Consider the following 18,308-nt stretch of genomic DNA (forward strand, 5'->3'; position numbering starts at 1 on the left):
CCAACTTTACAGCAGAAAAAACATGTTTACAGCCTGGTTCAAAAAATGATTTTTGTCTATATAGCTAATTTTGCCCTTCATGACAACTGTGAGGGGGCAACTTTTTTTTATAAGTCATCCGTTTAAATTATATTAAGCCTTAAAGTTCTGCATAATTAAGGGCGTGGCCACTTGAGTGACAGGTGGATTGCCGCTGCTGTCACCACCGTCGAGCTAGGTGGGCGTGGTTTCAGCAACCAGCTCCCGCCTTTTTGCCCATTTTCGATTATCCGGGAGTGATGCGCGGTGACGCGCTGCCCAGATGGCGACGTCCGGCTCTGCCCACTTTGAGCTTCAAAAACCTCTTCAGGAACCTACGGGTGACGTCACGGACACTACGTCCATGTTTTTATACGGTCTATGACTGTAACATATAGAAAAAGTATGTCTATTCCATGGAATCGCATGGCCGTATAATGCTAAAACTCCAGGCCTTGATGGGTTCACAAAGGAATTTTACTGGCCTTGCATAAAAACCTTGCTGTTTAAGAATGTACGCCAAACATGGATATATTTGGCTTTACCCAAAGGCATATATTTATTCATTATACTTACAACTGGACCTATTAGACGTTGTTTTGTGACTACAAATTGCTTCCTTGTATATGCCAATAGACTTGCAAATGTAGTTGCAGCATGAAGTAACTTTTTTTGTTTTTTAAATGACACATACAGTTATACACAGAGGACGATTATCACATAAACATGTTAATATTACACACTGTTTATAACTATAGATGCAGATACTGTATACAGTTGTACATTCAGATTTACAGCTATTAATTTATTCCTAAACCAAAGAAGGGTCAGAACCTGTCCGGATCCTACCTCAAGTCCAGGAACTCCTCTAGGGCCTGGAATCCCTCTCGTTCCTGCATTCCCCTGCGATGTATTAAAAAATTACCATATTTGCCCCTATTTTACAATTTGGGACCCAATTACAAATTTTGGGAAGGGGACCAAAAGCTTAAAGAGGAGAGATTCACACCTTTGGGCCCTCAGCGCTATTCTGTCCTGGTGGTCCAATATCCCCTGGAAAGCCCTGAGAAAAGGCAACAACACTAGTCTTGGCACTACATTCATTATACTTTATCTAAGAAGACTCCCTCAGCTACTCAACTACAACTTCTCACTCTGAAATCTATTTGGAGGACTGTGTGAGCTTTCTAAACAACTGCAAATGAATGTCTATCTCTCTGCGGTTATTTTAAATTAACACAAAATGAAGGAACTACTAAAGCCAAGTGCACTTTTATGTTGTAAGTCTGCGAGTTGGCTACATTTTGTTGCCAATTTAAGACATAAAAAGTGCACTTATGTGCAGCTGAAAGACACTGTGTCATGTTTTTATGCTCTTTTACTATAGTTTACTTTCTGTGAGTTTGTGCATGGGTTTGTATGCGAACTGAACTTCAGTGGGAAGAATTGAATCTTATAACAGACACAGCTGATTTGTGATTAGATGTGTAGTGTAAAACAAGAAATCGTTAGTCTTTAAACGTACACAAGGCAATGACCTTCTGTCTTTGTAGAGTACACTTGGCCTGAAATGAAAGCACAATTACCTCAGGGCCAGGTGGGCCTGGCAAACCATCTGGGCCTCGATCTCCAGGCTTACCCTGAAAGACAAACAGCTATCATTTGACTCTTTGTCAAATCAGAACTAAAGATTTAAAATTAATCAACCTGGTAAAATACAATGAAATAACAATAATAATAAAAAAGTTGTATGAATTAACCTGTGGTCCTGGCTTTCCTCGAATTCCTGGTAAACCTGGTGAGCCCTGATTACCCTGGAAAATTCAGTTAATAATAAGTACATAGTTACTTAAATAAAAACCTCTGTTTGGGTCTTTAAAAGCACATAAATACTCACAAATATAAATGCATGCACACACACATTTTTTGAAGTTGTAATTTTAAAGTTAATTCAATGTTGAGGTTTCTTTGTAATGCACTGTGAAATTTACTAACAATTTCTGAGTGAATTTTATTTCTACACTATTTGTTTTATTGAACACAGTTTTTTATATTACTCACTGTGTGAATACATCAAAAGAAAAGCCGTTATCTGAAATACCTTGTCACCTTGAAATCCAGGTTCTCCCGGTTCACCTGGCAACCCGACTTCATCCTGTCGACAGAGACAAAACAGTGACAAAACATCACTCTCTGGCCTTTAAGTCAGGATGTCCCAGCAGTTCAATCACAGCAGTTACTCCAGATACTGTCTCTATGTCTGTACTGTATCTGTATCTATGTTACAATGTGTCTGTAACTGTAGACATGGAGATCAGAGAAGCTGTCCAAAACAAAGCCTTATAAATATCTTGCCTAGCAGCAAAATACAACATTTAAGTACAGGGCTGCCAGCACCTGTCCAGCTGGCAGACAGAGAGACCAACACAGAAATGGGGAGCAGCAGGACAGAGGTTACACTGCTGATGCCTTGACCAGCCTTCTCTAATATTAAATCTCACATAAAAGCACACCTCAGTAACAATATCATTGCTTTACTATTTTGCTCAAATATATTGATCAATACTTGATAGAATAACATTCATTACTGTGTGAATTTTAAAGCAATTTTTATTGAAAAGTCTCAAATATCTAAAAATCTATTTATCTGTTAGTTTATTTATTTATTTACAATCACAGACAGAGAGAGAACTCTACTGAGTTATGTATGGAGTACGTGTCATTATATCGCATTAATGGTTTTGAATGGTCTCTTATGCTCACCAAGCTTTATTTATTCGATCAAAAATACAGTAAAACCAGTACTATTGTGAAATATTACAATTTAAAATTGTTTCCATTTATATATTTTAAAATGTAATTTATTTCTGTAATGGCAAAGCAGAATTGTCAGCAGCCATTACTCCAGTCTTCAGTATCAAATGATCCTTCCGAAATCATTCTGATATGCTGATTTGCTGCTCACGAAACATGTCTTATTATTACTATTAATGCTAAAAACAGTTGTGCTGCTTAATTTTTATCTTCCTTGATGAAAGTTCAACAGAGTTTATTTGACATAGAAATCTTTTGTAACATACATGTCTTTACTGTCACTTTTGATCAATTTAATGCATTCTTGATGAATAAAAGTATGAACTGCTTTAAACAAAATTCTTACTGACATTTAACTTTTTGTATCTGTGACTGACAACATTTTAGCATGTTACAGCTGATCTCAGTCTCTCCTAATAGTGGCTCTGTGCAATCAAATACAGAAGAAGCAAAAGCTAATAAAGGTTATTCAGATCACCTTATCACCTTTCAGTCCAGACTCGCCAGGGTTTCCTGGTATACCCTGTAAGACAACAAACAGACAATTGTTAAAAAGAAGAATTGGTAGAATTGTTTTATGAATGGAAGACCATAAATTTTAACCATCAGTTGCTCCTTAAATGCAAACTGAACTTGTCTGTACATTTATTAAATAGTGTTGCCTACAACATTTGTTGCTATGAAAATAATCAAAATTAATATATGTCACTAAATGTGTTGAAAATTAAAGTATTATGTACTACTGTGTGTGATTTCAACTGTTAAAATCATGTTAAAATTCCTTTTTGTTATTCTAGTGTAGTGTGCAAAGACAACTATAAGAAAGCAATTTGTAAGTTAATTTCCTTTCATTTCTCCCAGCTTGACCAAGCTGGTTAGTTTGGTGTGTTTTTCTTGTTTTAGAGGGGTTTTGGCTACTTTTTAGGCTGGGATACCAGCCAAACCATCCTAAATCAACTAAGACCAGCAAATCCCTTTAGGCTAGTTTGAAATAGTCTTTTCAGCATGGATGTTCATAACAATTTCAATGTAATCACCTTTGGTCCTATTAATCCAGCAAGACCCACAATTCCAACAAGACCCATATCACCCTGCCATGAAATATAAAAAGCATAAACAAGCATAAAAATGTACAATGCACACATTATATTCACAGGCCAACAGAAAAAAAAATCAGAAAGCATCAATGTCGGGAAGGCAAAAACTACAGCCAGAAGGTTCAAAGTTAATAATTGAATGTTTGTTTACTCACAATAAAACCAGGGATGCCAACAGGACCTGGAGCACCCATCTCCCCCTGTGAGAAACAGAGAGCAAATACTGAGCGTTACTGGCACAACATTCGCTCTGAGGACGCTGGAGAAAGTCTGGGGGGGCCGGTTGCCTGCATCTACCCCTCAGTGAGCCAATGAAAGAGACATGCTGTGGAGTACAGAGAGGAGCTTGTTGTGTGGCATGACTGGCTCGCTGCTAACTGCCATACCTACTTCCTCTCAGCAGCAGGCCAAAAAAATCCCCTGTGTATTTTTGCTTTCCTTGTTCTTTGAAAGTGAGCAGATAGATGTTACAGGGTCGGTTGCTCTTGCTGAGTGACCACTGATGAATAAAAAGGATTGAGGTGAAGGCGTGCGTGTCCTCTACGTTTGCGATATGGTTAGGGTTACAGTACTGCAGGCAGTCAGGTGATCAGGCTAGCACTACACTAAGCTACTGCCGGCTCAGCTTTGGAAAAAAAAATTGTTCACACAAGCGTATATTTGAAATGGGCTGTTTGCAAAAGACCCAGGAAGGCAAGATTCTTAATGACTTACTTTTGTATAGTCCACATTTTTAAACAAAACTTAATTTTATGTGAATGGTGCACCTTCCGAGAGCTTTCTGCATTCCTCTCTTTGTAAACAAGGCACAGCACATGCAGGTTCTACATTAGAACGCCGGCTCCTGCGTCAGCAGCAACACACGCATACATCATCGAACTCTTGTGAATTTACATGAAAGACACGGAGATGATGTCACATGGACTATTTTAACGATGTCCTCACTACCTTTTTGGGACTTGAACGTGGTAGTTGCGTTCCTGTCTATGCAGGATCAGAAAGCTCTTGGATTTCATCAAAAATATCTTAATTTGTGTTCTGACATGAGGGCAAGTAATTAATGACAGAATTTTCATTTTTGGGTGAACTATCCTTTTAACGGCTGCTAGGATGTTGCTAATGCCGAGTTCACACTGCGCAATTTTAGCCACGATTTTCACTCGCTGACAGGTTTTGTGAAGTCACCAACAAATGCTTGAAATTGGAGGCAAATCGGTGCTCGTTCATGCGAGTGACAATCACGCAGTGTGAATTATCAAAGAATCGCCGACGCATTGCCGACGCCTGTGAAATATTTGCCATGCTAAATATCTGGACCTGTCAGCGATTCAAAATCCTGCTGTGTGAAATGAGTTCTGACTGAAAAATACATCGGTGATGACCTACAGCCAATGAGAGAGCAAGATACTGGGCAGTGGGAAGTTCGGGGAGGAGTTACAGACCACAATATCAGCGTGAACTTGCGTTATTTCCTTATCACTTCTCGCGTGCGTTTGGCTGTGAAACGTAGTTTGTGGACCAGACAGAGTTGTTGGCGATTCTTCCTATTGTAAAGTCATGAAGTGTGTAACCTCCTGTTGCCAATCCATCGTGCAATGTGAACATAGCAGCAACTGAATGCTACCCCAGATAGTCATTTAGTGTTAAAACATCGGTGATCCGACGACTTTTAAAATAATGCAGTGTGAACTCGGCATAAGTGGCTTGTTACTGAACCTACAGTAAAATGAGCTCACCAGAATATCTTAATGTTGCAATGTAACTAAAGTAGTGATAGACCTTTTCTACCATATTGTGACATACATCTAAGTACAATGGATTATCAAAAAAACAAAATGTAGGGTGGGGACTTGATTCTATCCATCAGTTGTTGATTGGATGGGGGCAGATGTGAATGTGAGCTTGCAGTCAATTGTAAGAAAGAGCAGGATTTTAGCAGACGAAATGATTGGAGAGTTTTAGAGGGACAGTTCATTTACTCATTCTCATGACTGACTTTCTTCTGCAGAACACAAAAGGAAGTAATCTAATAAATATTCAGTGGGATGAACTGAATACAATGGCACAATGGCTCACATCTCTTCAATAAGCCAAAAGACTGAATGTTCAAACCAGTAATTGTGCAGGACTATCTGTAGTCTATACTTTTTTTTTGAAATTCCTAACTGTAAGTATGAGCAATAGTGACTGTAATTAAAGGCTTAGCAAAGACCACTAACAAGCTGATGAAATGTGGTTTTGCATTAGAATTTTCTGCTAATAATTTTTGACAATACACATTTTATAGATTGCTAAGATATTATACTTATGTCTATAAGATGTCAATTCCTAATATGCAAATCAGTGACATAAAAATGACTTATTTGAATATTATGGTACATGGAAACATGAATAAGATGAAAAATTGGGTAACGAATATGGTAAAACGATCAGAAGTGAAGCAACCCCTGTAATGGCTAAAACAGATATCTGCTGTAGACTCTGGTAGTGACAGCTGATTTCCTCATTACCAATATTACTCAATGCTGAGCTGCACACACTGGACACCCAACTGGCTTGTGTGTGTTATTGTGGTAGCAGAAATCAAAGGTATTTATTAGAGTGTAGCGGTTTGCGTGGCCCGGTCAGCTTGTATAACCGTATGTGTATAACAGTGTATGACAGGCAGGAAAAGGGCATGCAGAGGCTAGGAGACTTTGGGATGACTTTTTGCTGAACATTTCTCTTGCTGTGCGGCAATATTCTGATACACTAAACCTGATAATAAATATAACCCCAAACAACTATGCTTAAATCTCTCTGAGCATTAGAAAACTGGAGTTCCCCCAAATGGCAGTTGGCCAGGTGGTTGATGTAGCACTACTTACTGGATTTCCATCAGGTCCTGGTGGTCCTCGCTCCCCAAAATCTCCTGGAAAGCCCTAAGCACACAAATGTGAGAGACAGCAGAGCTTAGCAGAGCGAGACTTGAAGAAACCGCACTTAGACTCAGGGCAGATACCATTTGTGCATTGCTGTTTCCAGTTGCCCACATGGTAAACATTGTCCCTTCACTCTAACCCAGCGCAAACCTCTGTATCACCAGAACCACTCCATAATCATGGGATACTGAAAAACTGGATCTCAAAAAACAGCCACAGGAAAGCAGCAATAGGATAGAATAAGTTTTAACCACCAACTATATCTCCTATACAGCCAACACGTTCTAGAAAACTGGGAGACACTGTAGCATTGTTCATTTTACAAAGGTGGTTTTGGATGGAGTATATTAGTGGCCAGAATTGTTTTACCACTATTTAAGTATGTGAATAAAACAGATTGAAATGGAGGTTTTTGTATTACTATTTCTAAGGTGGATAGTATGGTAAGTTAGAACTATTTTTTATTTTGCATTTGCACTTTAGCCATGCTTTCCATATAGCAAAGATTAACAATAAATACTGACAATACATTAAACATTTTAAATTGTTGTAATGTGTGAATGAACTGCTCTATGCATAATAAAATGGTATCTGAAAAGGTAAAATCATCAAATCAATAGTAAACGTGAGTATGCGCCAAAAAATTACATTAAGCAGCACAACTGTTTTCAATATTTATAATAATAAGAAATGCTACTTGTGCACCAAATCAGCATATCAGAATGATTTCTAAAGGATCATGTGACACTGAAGACTGAAGTAATGGCTGCTGAAAGGTCAACTTTGCCATCACAGGAATAAATAATATTTTAAAACTTACATAGTAATATAATTTCACAATATTACTGTTAATTTACAGTATTTTTGATCAAATAATTGCAGTCTATAAATAGATAAAGTCTAAAAACTGTAGTAAAAGTCTCGTATAATATTTAGTAAAATTAAATATTTAAAGGATGCTAAGACAAATCTACCTTTTTACAACAGCAATTAAGAATGTACTAATAAAAATGTAAGAATATGGCTGCTGCACTGAAGTTTTGTTTTGTGAAAGCAGAGCCTGATGCCGAGTCACAGAAACAAGCTCAGTTCTCGTCTCTGTCAGCCCTGCAGGAAATTCCATGGCTGAGTGTTTCCTTACACTGGCAACGACCAGGAGCAGCGAGAGGAGGACCCGCCGGGATTCGCTGACAGCGCTGTTTCCCCTCTATCTACTGTTACGTTATATAAGAGGACAAGAGCTATGACGTTGCACTTCACTGTGTGCTAAACGTGTGCTTGTCTTAAGGCCAAAGTCAACACTTGTGCTGTGTGGAGATCTTTTTTTGTCCTTCAACAAGGCAAACAGTGAGTTACAGACGAGGTGCATGTGCTGCCTATCAAACAGAACTGCAGAGTTAGAGAATTGCTTATTAAGAACAGATGATTCTGTGCTTGGCACTGCATTTGTGCTTTGAGTCTAGAAAGAACTGCACATAATTGGAAGTTGTTTTGGAAAAAGATGAGCCTGAATTCTTAATGTCTAGTTCTTTTGAAAATACGCAGACTTAGAGCACCAACGTCATTTTGCTAAACAGAAAATGATTATGGGTGTGCAGATGGTAAAACTTAGTAATTAATTATTGGTAATTTAGTACTATTTATCTAGACAAAATAAGACAGCTCTGTCTACTGCCAAGACAGACTGTCAGGAACAATGAAAAATAATAGTTGCATTATGACCTATGCTATGACTGAGTTTGGTTCTATCTATCTATCTATCTATCTATCTATATGCAGATTTTGTGCTTAAGATATTACGTGGAATGTAGGCTGCAATGTGATCATGGTCTTACAGTAAAGAAAATAGTCACAAAAATGATAGTTTGCTTAAAAATAGAACATGTAGATGAGTTTGTTTCTTCTTTGGAACAGATTTGGAGAAATTTAGCATCACAAGCTCACCAGTGGATCCTCTGGAATGAATGGGTGCCGTCAGAATGAGAGTCCAAACAGCTGATAAAAACACCACAATAATCCACAAGTAATCCACACTACTCCAGTCCATCAATTAACGTCTTGTCAAACAAAAAACTGCATGCTTATAATAAATAACTGCATTAAGATGTTTTTAACTGTAACCAGTTGCTTCTGGTTAAAATATAAGTCCTCCATCCATAACATTGCTTTTGTTTATTACAAACATGCAGGTTTTTGCTTCACAAGATGTTAATTACTGTAATGTTCTGGAGTCATGTGGATTATTGTAATGTTTTTATCAGAGGTTTGGACTCTCATTCTGACGGTAAATCTGTTTTGATGAAAAAACAAACTCATCTACATCTTGGATGGTCTGAGGGTGAGTACATTTTCAGCAAATGTTCATTTTTGGGTGAACTACTCTAATGTATCCATCCAATTGGCTGTGGAACAATGGTTGAGAAACCCTGCTTTAAGAGTGTAGATAACGAGGGTCATAAAGTCAGCACAAACAGAATCAAACTCTCTCAAACAGCATGAAAGGGGTCACAAATCACTGAACACACAGGCAAGTCATTCACAGAAGTTTCTCTAGAGAGGATGGTGAAAGAAAACTTTACCGGCCTACCCATCTTGCCCTTCTTCCCGGGAACACCAGGTAAACCCTAAGAGGAGACAGCAGATAGAAGGAGAGCATGGAAAGACAGGTAAAAAGAGACAGAAATGACAAAAAAAGCACACAATGAATTAATCAATTACCAATCCCAGTCGCAATAGACTGTGTTAATGCTGAAAGGTCTTAGTTTCTGCTCTTCTGGACACAAAAGGGTCTCTCAGATCTCTATGAACTCTGTTCCCTCTGGGCCTGAAAATAGGAGACATGATCTGGCTAATCCGCAGCAGGCCCTATTCCAGCTCCCGGGGGCTTTTATTGCTATTTCCACAAAGTATTGCAGGCCGGAATTCACCAGCTCGAGATTCCTGAGCAAATATTGTGAGAACTGAGACAAACTACTGTTTTGAAGGGGGATCTCTGTGGTTTTAGTGGAGCGTGCCCCTTTCACCAGGATTCCTATTCAAAGCAAGTGCTCTGGATTTACAAGCCACCATTATAAAGAAAAATGATACATGTAAGGCACAAGTGGAAGTGTGTGGGCTTTGCTCAAGTAATATTTCCTCTAGGGGCATCTAAAACCAAGACTATACATCTCCATTATGCCACACTGTTTTACTAAAAACTAGGGAACACCAATGGACTTTTAATGCACTAGTAAAAGTTGTTACACTTAAAGGAACACTCCACTATTTTTGAAAATAGGCTCATTTTCCAACTCCCCTAGAGTTAAACAGTTCTGCACCCATGGTACGGCAGCAAAGTGTCTTGATTATTACGCCAGAATGAGAGTATAGTTCCTAGCCATGTCGGCCTAGAAAATTGCAACTTTTCATTTTCCGTCGGTCTTAGTACACGATGTAACTACTCTATATTTTTCCTATTTAAAACTTGACTCTTCTGTCGTTACATCGTGTACTAAGACCGACGGAAATGAAATTTTCTAGGCCGACATGGCTAGGAACTATACTCTCATTCTGGAGTAATAATCAAGGAAATTTGCTGCCGTACTATGGGTGCAGCAGGCGCAATGATAGTTTGTTTTGTACATACATTTGGTGTGTTGTTATATTTTTTGGGTTTGTTTTCTGTGTTCAGCTTTTTCTAAATCGGTACATCATTTTAATATTTCTATTCCATTCAAATTCAAACTATTTGCTGTGCATTTCTTTATGACATCCATAATTAGCAAAAAATCACTTGAGTGCAGAAACAACAGCAAAACTCACTCTTTCTCCATCAGGTCCAGGGAGACCGAAGACGCCTAGGATTCCAATGAAGCCCTAAAAAAGGGCAGTGTAAGAAGACAAGAAATAAACAGAGAGACTTTAGAGTGATATGGTCTGAATATCCCTTGATAAAGTGCAGATTAACTTGCAAAGGTCTTTTGAGGACAGTGGACGCTCGGTGAAGATCTAGGCCTTGAGGCAAGTGTATATGCCCATGGACTGCATGGTGCTGGCTTCCACGATGTAGTCCAAGGGCACATACCCTCACACCAGGGATCACACTGGTATTCGGCAGGATGCCTAAGGTTGGGTCACAAGGTTAATACACATGAACATACAATAAAATCATGAAAAGCAAAAGACAAAGACTGATGAGGGAATTATGCATTTTATGATACAAAGCAACATAAAAATGAAAACCATTAAATATTAACTAGCTAAATGAAATAAAACATTATTAAAAATATATTTATTACAGATATATTAACATATTCTTATATACAGTAAAATAAAATAAAACTAACGAACTAATAATAAAAATATGTTAGCACTAAGGGAAATAATAAAAAAAGGCTTTGGATGTACACTGCTGCCATATACTTTACAAGACCAAACTGGTTTTAAAATGGTAGTGGAATTATAATATAAAACCCAGCTGACAGCGGTATACTTTCAGAGCTGATGTTCTGAGGTTTTATAATGAAAACAACTCCCAATAACGGATCCTTAAATGTCTACAACCATTTCCTTTTCTGGTGCCTTTCAGAGTTTCCAAACTGAAAACAAGGTTTCAATACTAAAAATGTAGCAGCCCTTACAAAACGTCCTGAAAATCATAGCTCTACCACTTTTAGGCAAATTTATAGGAACAAACATGGAATGCAAAAACATCTCATCTTAACTGAACTCAGCCAATACATGATGATTCATTTATAGCCAACAGTGTCTAAATGATTTCTGATTTAAAAAAAATATATATCAAGACAATACAGGTATATCAAAACAGGCAATATAGAGAGTCTCTGTGTTATTTTTATCCCTTACCTGTACACCTTTTGGTCCCATATTTCCTACAGGCCCAGGCAAACCCTACAAAACACAAACAAAGCAATTATGATGAGTTATGATGTTGCAATTTTGCAAATATGCTCATGAAAGCTAAAACTCCATAGTTCTCTGTGTATAATACACTATCAAAAAATGACAGCTTGATAATCATAAGGAACTGGAATTGGAGTTGGTGCTGAACAGGTGGAAAGTAGCAAATAAGTTGATTTAGTGCCAATCAATATGTCCTCCTAAAGACTTATCAAGTGTTTGTAGGACATACTTGAGAACTGTGAAACAATTCTGGCAATACCTCTCACAATTCCTACTTTAGGCTTGCCAAACTTTAAACATAAACTGAACTGGGATGTGCGCTTTTGTAGCATGTGCCGATTTAACCAAACGTGGCCAAGGACAGCTCAGCCAAAAATGAAAATTCTGGCATTTAATCATTTGACGGTACATATTGACTTTCATAGTATTTTTTCCATACTATGGAAGTCAATGGCCACCGTCAACTTTTTGGTTACCAACATTATTCAAAATATCTTCTTTTGTGTTCAACAGAAGACAGAAACTCATGCAGGTTTGGAACAGCCTGAGGGCGATTAAATGCCATCATTTTTGGGTGAACTATCCCTTTAAAAAGTTAAATCAGCTGATTCTCTGTAAAGTCCGCAAAAAAATCTACGCAAATCTAAATTCCAATAGGATTTTCTAAAACATGCCTCATTGTGAAGTTATGCAAGACTGGAAACTACCAGAATGTTTAATTAGTAAGTTGTATTTGTTTCCCTGAATATGTGAATCTGGTAATCCGGAAAAGCTGGGGCTGATCACATGCAGACTCAGCAGAGGGAGAACATCTATCAAAAGTGGGAGAATCATCATTTGCAAATGACTTTTCCAAAGATCAGGTATCATTCATGCCTTTAGCACCCAAAAAATGATTAATTTAGTGCTAGCACACTAAGCTCAAAAAATAAAATTCATTTTCATTGCCTGTTAATTCCAAAAACAATTCTCATTTTTCAAAAATGATGTCAAAATAAGTGGTCATATTGGCAGAGCAAGCTGTTTTAGTCTCCAATACAAGCTCTGACACTTTACTACTAGTCTCACTATACTCGTGTCGGTGAGTACTGTGCAAGCCAGCAGCACAACAGAAGATTTACTGCACCTGCCTGCCAGGATAACCTTTGGCACCCGGGCTTCCATCCGGTCCTCTTTCTCCCTGTGGAGAGAGGAGAATGAACAGAATATAAGGAGGAAAAAATCCATTACAATAAATATGTCATTAGCATTGGAAGCTCTTCTTGTGGAAAGCCATAACAAACAAAAAGAAAGATAAAAAGCACAATGGAGAGAGAGAGGAGTGAATGGCCTTTCTATTAAAACAACATGTTTTTCTTCTGCGTGTCTGTAAATAGTTTCAGTCTTTTTTCATGTGTTGCCATTTTTGTCACTATGACAAAAATGGAGCATGTGTGGCCAACCACAGAATTGTGAGATTATGAAACAAAGATGAAAGCATTAGATATTGTTTTTATACTACTATAACTCAACAACTTTAAATTCCAGAATTCAATTCCAGAAATTTGAGGAAAGTCTAGATTGCCAAAACTTTAAAAAAATGTTTAATCAGTTCTACAGTCTCTTTTTAGTTTTCGTTGTGTCCATTGCTAAGCATGTAATTTATTATATATGCAAGTGTGGATGATTTGGAATGCATCTCAACTGAGTAGCAAAGTGTTCTGGTTAGATGAAAGATTTGTTGTCACATGCATATTTTACAAGGGATGTCAATTAATTTACTGTCACTAAAATATTGCAACAAAAAAAATTATGCCTTTAATCATTTTTGTGAGTCTGTAGTCTGCTACTTTTTTAATCCTAAAATGTATGTGCAGTTTTAAAAAAAAAGTACTCTTGAGTTGTACACATATATTCCATCTTAGGTCTCAAAGGATCTGAAAAGTTCTAAATGAGAGCCCAACTGAAATCATCATGTCTACTAAGCAGACAAGATAATATTCAGAGCTAAGGTGTGGTCACATTTGCACAGTCAAATTCCACAGGCAAAAGAAAGCCACAGATATAATAATGGGAACAATGACATAATAAAAAACCAAGCTATTCTGCCAACCCCAAACAAAAATTGTTCAGGGAAACTCTATCAGTTGAAAGTCTTCCCAATTCACTTCACAATGAATGGATTTGGCCTTCAAAAGTTTGCAAATCAATGGTGAATGTGACAGCACCTTTGGGATTTTTACTTTGGTTATGTAAAGATCAGTTTTATCAATCCTCTAGTTTTATAAATTCCTTTAATTCTCCTCTTGTGGAAAGTAAAAAAAAGCAATGGCATAGGAACTCACTTGATCTCCGGGGTGGCCAGAGGGACCAGGATGGCCTTTCTGTCCCTAAACAGAGAGAGAGAGGGATTGAGTGTTGCGAAAGGATATAAACACTCCCATTTATAGTTTGTCAAACAAGAGGAGGTAAATTAGAGCAAGGATAATGTGCCTTTAAGGGAGTCACTTCTCAAACATTTGCTTAATCATATCCTGGGGGGTTTCCACATATAGAGCCAAAAGAAAATCTATCATAATCTCTGAACTTTAGTAATTCTAAAGGAACTTAATAATTTCCCACAAAAAGCTATTAAATGACCATAAGCTGGTTCTCGTTACAAAAGTAACGTTATTCTTTTTTGACATAATGAAATGAAAATTTGCTTTTGCATTCAAAGTGTCTGCCAATGAGTCACAGGAACAAAGTGAAACCAGCATGTACAATCCCAGCGGTTTACAAATGTTCCCAGGATGGAGGGATGGAAAAGTAATAAATGTAGAGAAACATAACAGGTCTCAAAGTGCACATCAACAGATTCCACTCTAACAGCAAGCCACTTCCGAACTAATACCAAATCATTAACGGCTGAGCAGACGCTTAAATGGTCTGGGGACAGGCCAATTAGCTCTCATATCAGCCCATAATGAGGGAAAGACATTTTATGCTTATGTGGTAGCTACCTCTTCAGGTTTTATTTTTATGAGTTTTCCGCATTATCTCAACTATGTACTGTAATTGCTTCATTACAAATTTCTTGTAAGCAGCAAAAAATGATATATATATATATATATATATATATATATATATATTATATATATATCACTATATATATATATATATATGTTATATATATTAAACTGTAAATATTTCACAGAATGTCCAAGCTGCTCTTTTCCATTTAATAAAAGTACAGTATATTCAGGTTTGGAATCACTCCTTTCATTCTTGGGTGAACTATTACTTTAAGAAGAACAAGAACCAATGAACAAAAACAATTCACAATCGACCTATGCAGCTCTTCAAGATCCAACACAACAGGAACATTCATGGCACTCATTCCTCAATGTGCTGAGGTACCACTTTAAGAACCTTTCCTTCTACGAAGAATTGTAGGGACTGTAAATGTAATGAAGACATCATTGGCACCTTCACAGTGAGTGAAAAATCATGTGGTGTTATGTGTCTTGGCTGGGTAATTGGCAGTAACCTTTGGGATTACAATAACAGAGAGGAAACTTCTATTGACTAGAATTCAAGAGGAGGAATGGAAATTCTATGGCAAGGTTCAGCTCTCACTGAGTAACACTCCCACACAAGTACATTGTACATATAGAATACTATTTTTTTTATTGCAGAATATATATATATTTGCAAGGATGCATTAAATTGATCAAAAGTAACAATGGTAAATCTTAACTGTCAAATAAATGCTTTTTTAAAACGGTCTATTCATTAAAGAATCCTGACAAAATGTATCACGTTTTCCACAAAAATATTACGCATCAACTGTTTTCATCATTGATAATAATAAGAAATATTTCTTGAGTACCAAAGCAGCATATCAGGATGTCTGAAGGATCATGTGACACTGAAGACTGTAGTAATGATGCTGAAAATTCAGCTTTGCCATCAAAGGAATAAATTACATTTTAAAACATAATACAGTTATTTTAAATTGTAATAACATTTCACAGTATTACCATTTTTACGGTATGTTGATCAAATAAAAGTCTTGGTAAAAATAAGTGACTTGTTTCTAAAATTAAAATCTTACCAAGCCCAAATTTTGTAATGGTAATACAGTATATATAGATAGATATAGATATGAATGATATAGATATAGACATAGATATAGATATAGATATAGATATAGATAAAGATATATTTACAGTGTCTCCAAAAAGATATATTTACAGTGTCGCCAAAAAGTATGTAGACATTTTTGGACATAAAAATGCATGCATTCAATTACATTAGAAACAAAATATCAGTAAATATTCTGCAAACAAATAATGCCAGAGCTTTTCACAGAACTATATGTGGGTCTATGAAGTCAGTTCTCTAGAAGTTCACACAGATGTGACCACAGGAGTAGTTCATCACATTTACTATGAACAACATGATCCAGTGTATTTTGTTTTTGGTGTTCAGTCACACTTTATTTTAAGGTCCAATTCTCGCTATCAACAAACCATTAGCTATGACTTTTGCCTCAATAAACTCCTAATTTGCTGCTTATTAATAGCTAGTAAGGTCGTTGTTAAGTTCAGGTTTTGGGTAGGATTAGGGATGTAGAATATGGTCATGCAGAATATGTGCTTTATAAGTACTAATAAACAGCCAATACGTTAACAATAGTCATGCTAATAAGCAGCTAGTTAATAGTGAGAATTGGTCCCTATACTAAAGTTTTACCTACTGTATGTATCTTTATTAGTACATTTATTAATTTATTAAACAATTTAAAACATAAACTTGTTTTTTGTGAAAAACCTTTCATTAAAATAAATAAATGCTATTTGGTTTGATATTTTGTTATATAATGCAATGACATTTATGCATTTTTAAGTATGGTTTCAGTATCCAAATAGATTTTGTGACTACTGTATGTGATTTAGAGCAAACACTCTACCCACAGCTACTGTGCCAGTGCCAACTGTTCCATCAACTGTTTTTGGTGTTTATCTGTGCCTGCTGGGGCAAATCTCTTTATAAAACACTGCTTACAGAAACCTAATTAGTGAGGACTCTTCTGAGTAAACAAAACAAATCATAGTTTGGCACAAGCAATCAAAGACAGGTTAAATGCATACAACACAGGCTTGTGATCTCCACACTGGAACTGAGTGCTCTTCTGTGGAGGACAATGAACAATGCCCTCCCTCCTCCTAAACTATGGAAATATATTGCATAAGGGGAGGGAAGTCCCAAGTGTAGAACTAAGAGTCCGAGTAGGAATGAGGGCCAGGCTTCATTGCCATGAAAAAGAGACTGTTTCTTGCCATTGGTACTTACATTTGTACCATGCATAAACAGAGAACAAATAGATCCCTCATGTGTGTGCTAAAGGGACCTTAATAAAAGGAAGCAACTGTTTCTGTGCTTGTATGATGCTGTATACGTGTGGTGGACTTCAGAAATTCAGAAGATAAAGCCTCCATTATATGTTTGCCTTTCCCCCCCAATGTATTTTATGTCATATTTTTATTCAGTTAAAAGAAACTTGCTACACTATTATAACTTTTACACTATCATCATCAAGTTATCAACACTATACTTTTACACTATCGCCAATAGTTTTGTATGATTACAACCAAGTCATAACAGTCTCAAGGTTTTTTTTTTAAATTGCAAAAGCCTTTTTACATTGTTTAAAAATGATAATAAATAACTACAGTAACTTAACTTATTAGTATTTTTGTTATTGTTTTCTTTCTTAAAACAACTGTTATATTATTATTAATAATGACTACACTCTTTTCAGACCATTGCTGCTAGAAATGGTTAATTTGGAAAATTTCACACTTTCTTACTTTTGCATATTTCATAATATGTATTTATTTATATGTATTTGTTTATTCATATTTATTGAATGTTTTCACTGTTTTACTTTTTTGTATTATTTTGTTGTTGTTTTTTGTACACTGTAAAATAAATAAATACATACATACAGACAATACCCTCATATTAATACAGTGCATTGTGCCCTATTTTTACAGATTTTTTAACAGTGTATATTTTCTGCATAAAAATTAAAATTCACCCTTTTCCATATTCCTGTAAAACGACATACTTGTGTTGAAAAGCTTTTTTAATAATTTGTTTTACTTAGATGTACGTCACTATATGGAAGAAAATATCTTGATTATTGTGTTACTGTCATGGTTTGTGGTTGTAGCCAAAAACGCACGGAGAAGGAGTAAACGTAAAGATACTTTAATAAACATCAACACACTTGGACCATTCAAAATAACATTAATCCGAGACAAAGAAACTCAGGAGAACACAGGGCTTAAATGGAGTGGAGACAAAAGGGGATAATGAAACATAACAGGTGAACAGAATAAATGATGATTAACTAATAACGAGAACAGGAAACAGGACTCAAACCAAATAAGGACAAACAGGAACATACACGTGACATTACTCCCCCCTCCCGGAAGGCGCGTCCCGCGCCGTAACAGTTACACCGGGGAGGGGGGTGGGCACCCTGAAGGCTGGTGCAGGGCAGGAACAAGGTGGAGACAAGGAGGGC

The 18,308-nt window shown here is 36.7% G+C and overlaps 1 protein-coding gene across 1 annotated transcript in view; it reads right to left on the reverse strand.

Annotated features, from left to right (window-relative positions):
• LOC107720245 (collagen alpha-1(XXVII) chain B-like) overlaps window positions 1-18,308 on the reverse strand; it is a 76,160-nt gene that overhangs the window by 26,419 nt on the left and 31,433 nt on the right. The window contains exons 7-20 of the mRNA XM_016527883.1: window positions 14,077-14,121; window positions 12,879-12,932; window positions 11,696-11,740; window positions 10,652-10,705; window positions 9,430-9,474; window positions 6,797-6,850; window positions 4,085-4,129; window positions 3,870-3,923; window positions 3,311-3,355; window positions 2,120-2,173; window positions 1,779-1,832; window positions 1,605-1,658; window positions 1,028-1,081; window positions 868-921 (exon numbers count right to left, since the gene is read on the reverse strand). Of these exons, the coding sequence (XP_016383369.1) occupies window positions 868-921; window positions 1,028-1,081; window positions 1,605-1,658; window positions 1,779-1,832; window positions 2,120-2,173; window positions 3,311-3,355; window positions 3,870-3,923; window positions 4,085-4,129; window positions 6,797-6,850; window positions 9,430-9,474; window positions 10,652-10,705; window positions 11,696-11,740; window positions 12,879-12,932; window positions 14,077-14,121 (711 nt within the window). The remainder of the gene's footprint in view (window positions 1-867; window positions 922-1,027; window positions 1,082-1,604; window positions 1,659-1,778; window positions 1,833-2,119; window positions 2,174-3,310; window positions 3,356-3,869; window positions 3,924-4,084; window positions 4,130-6,796; window positions 6,851-9,429; window positions 9,475-10,651; window positions 10,706-11,695; window positions 11,741-12,878; window positions 12,933-14,076; window positions 14,122-18,308) is intronic.

The sequence above is a fragment of the Sinocyclocheilus rhinocerous genome, unplaced genomic scaffold, assembly GCF_001515625.1.
Source record: "Sinocyclocheilus rhinocerous isolate Xijiao unplaced genomic scaffold, SAMN03320098_v1.1 scaffold62, whole genome shotgun sequence".
Classification (NCBI taxonomy): domain Eukaryota; kingdom Metazoa; phylum Chordata; class Actinopteri; order Cypriniformes; family Cyprinidae; genus Sinocyclocheilus; species Sinocyclocheilus rhinocerous.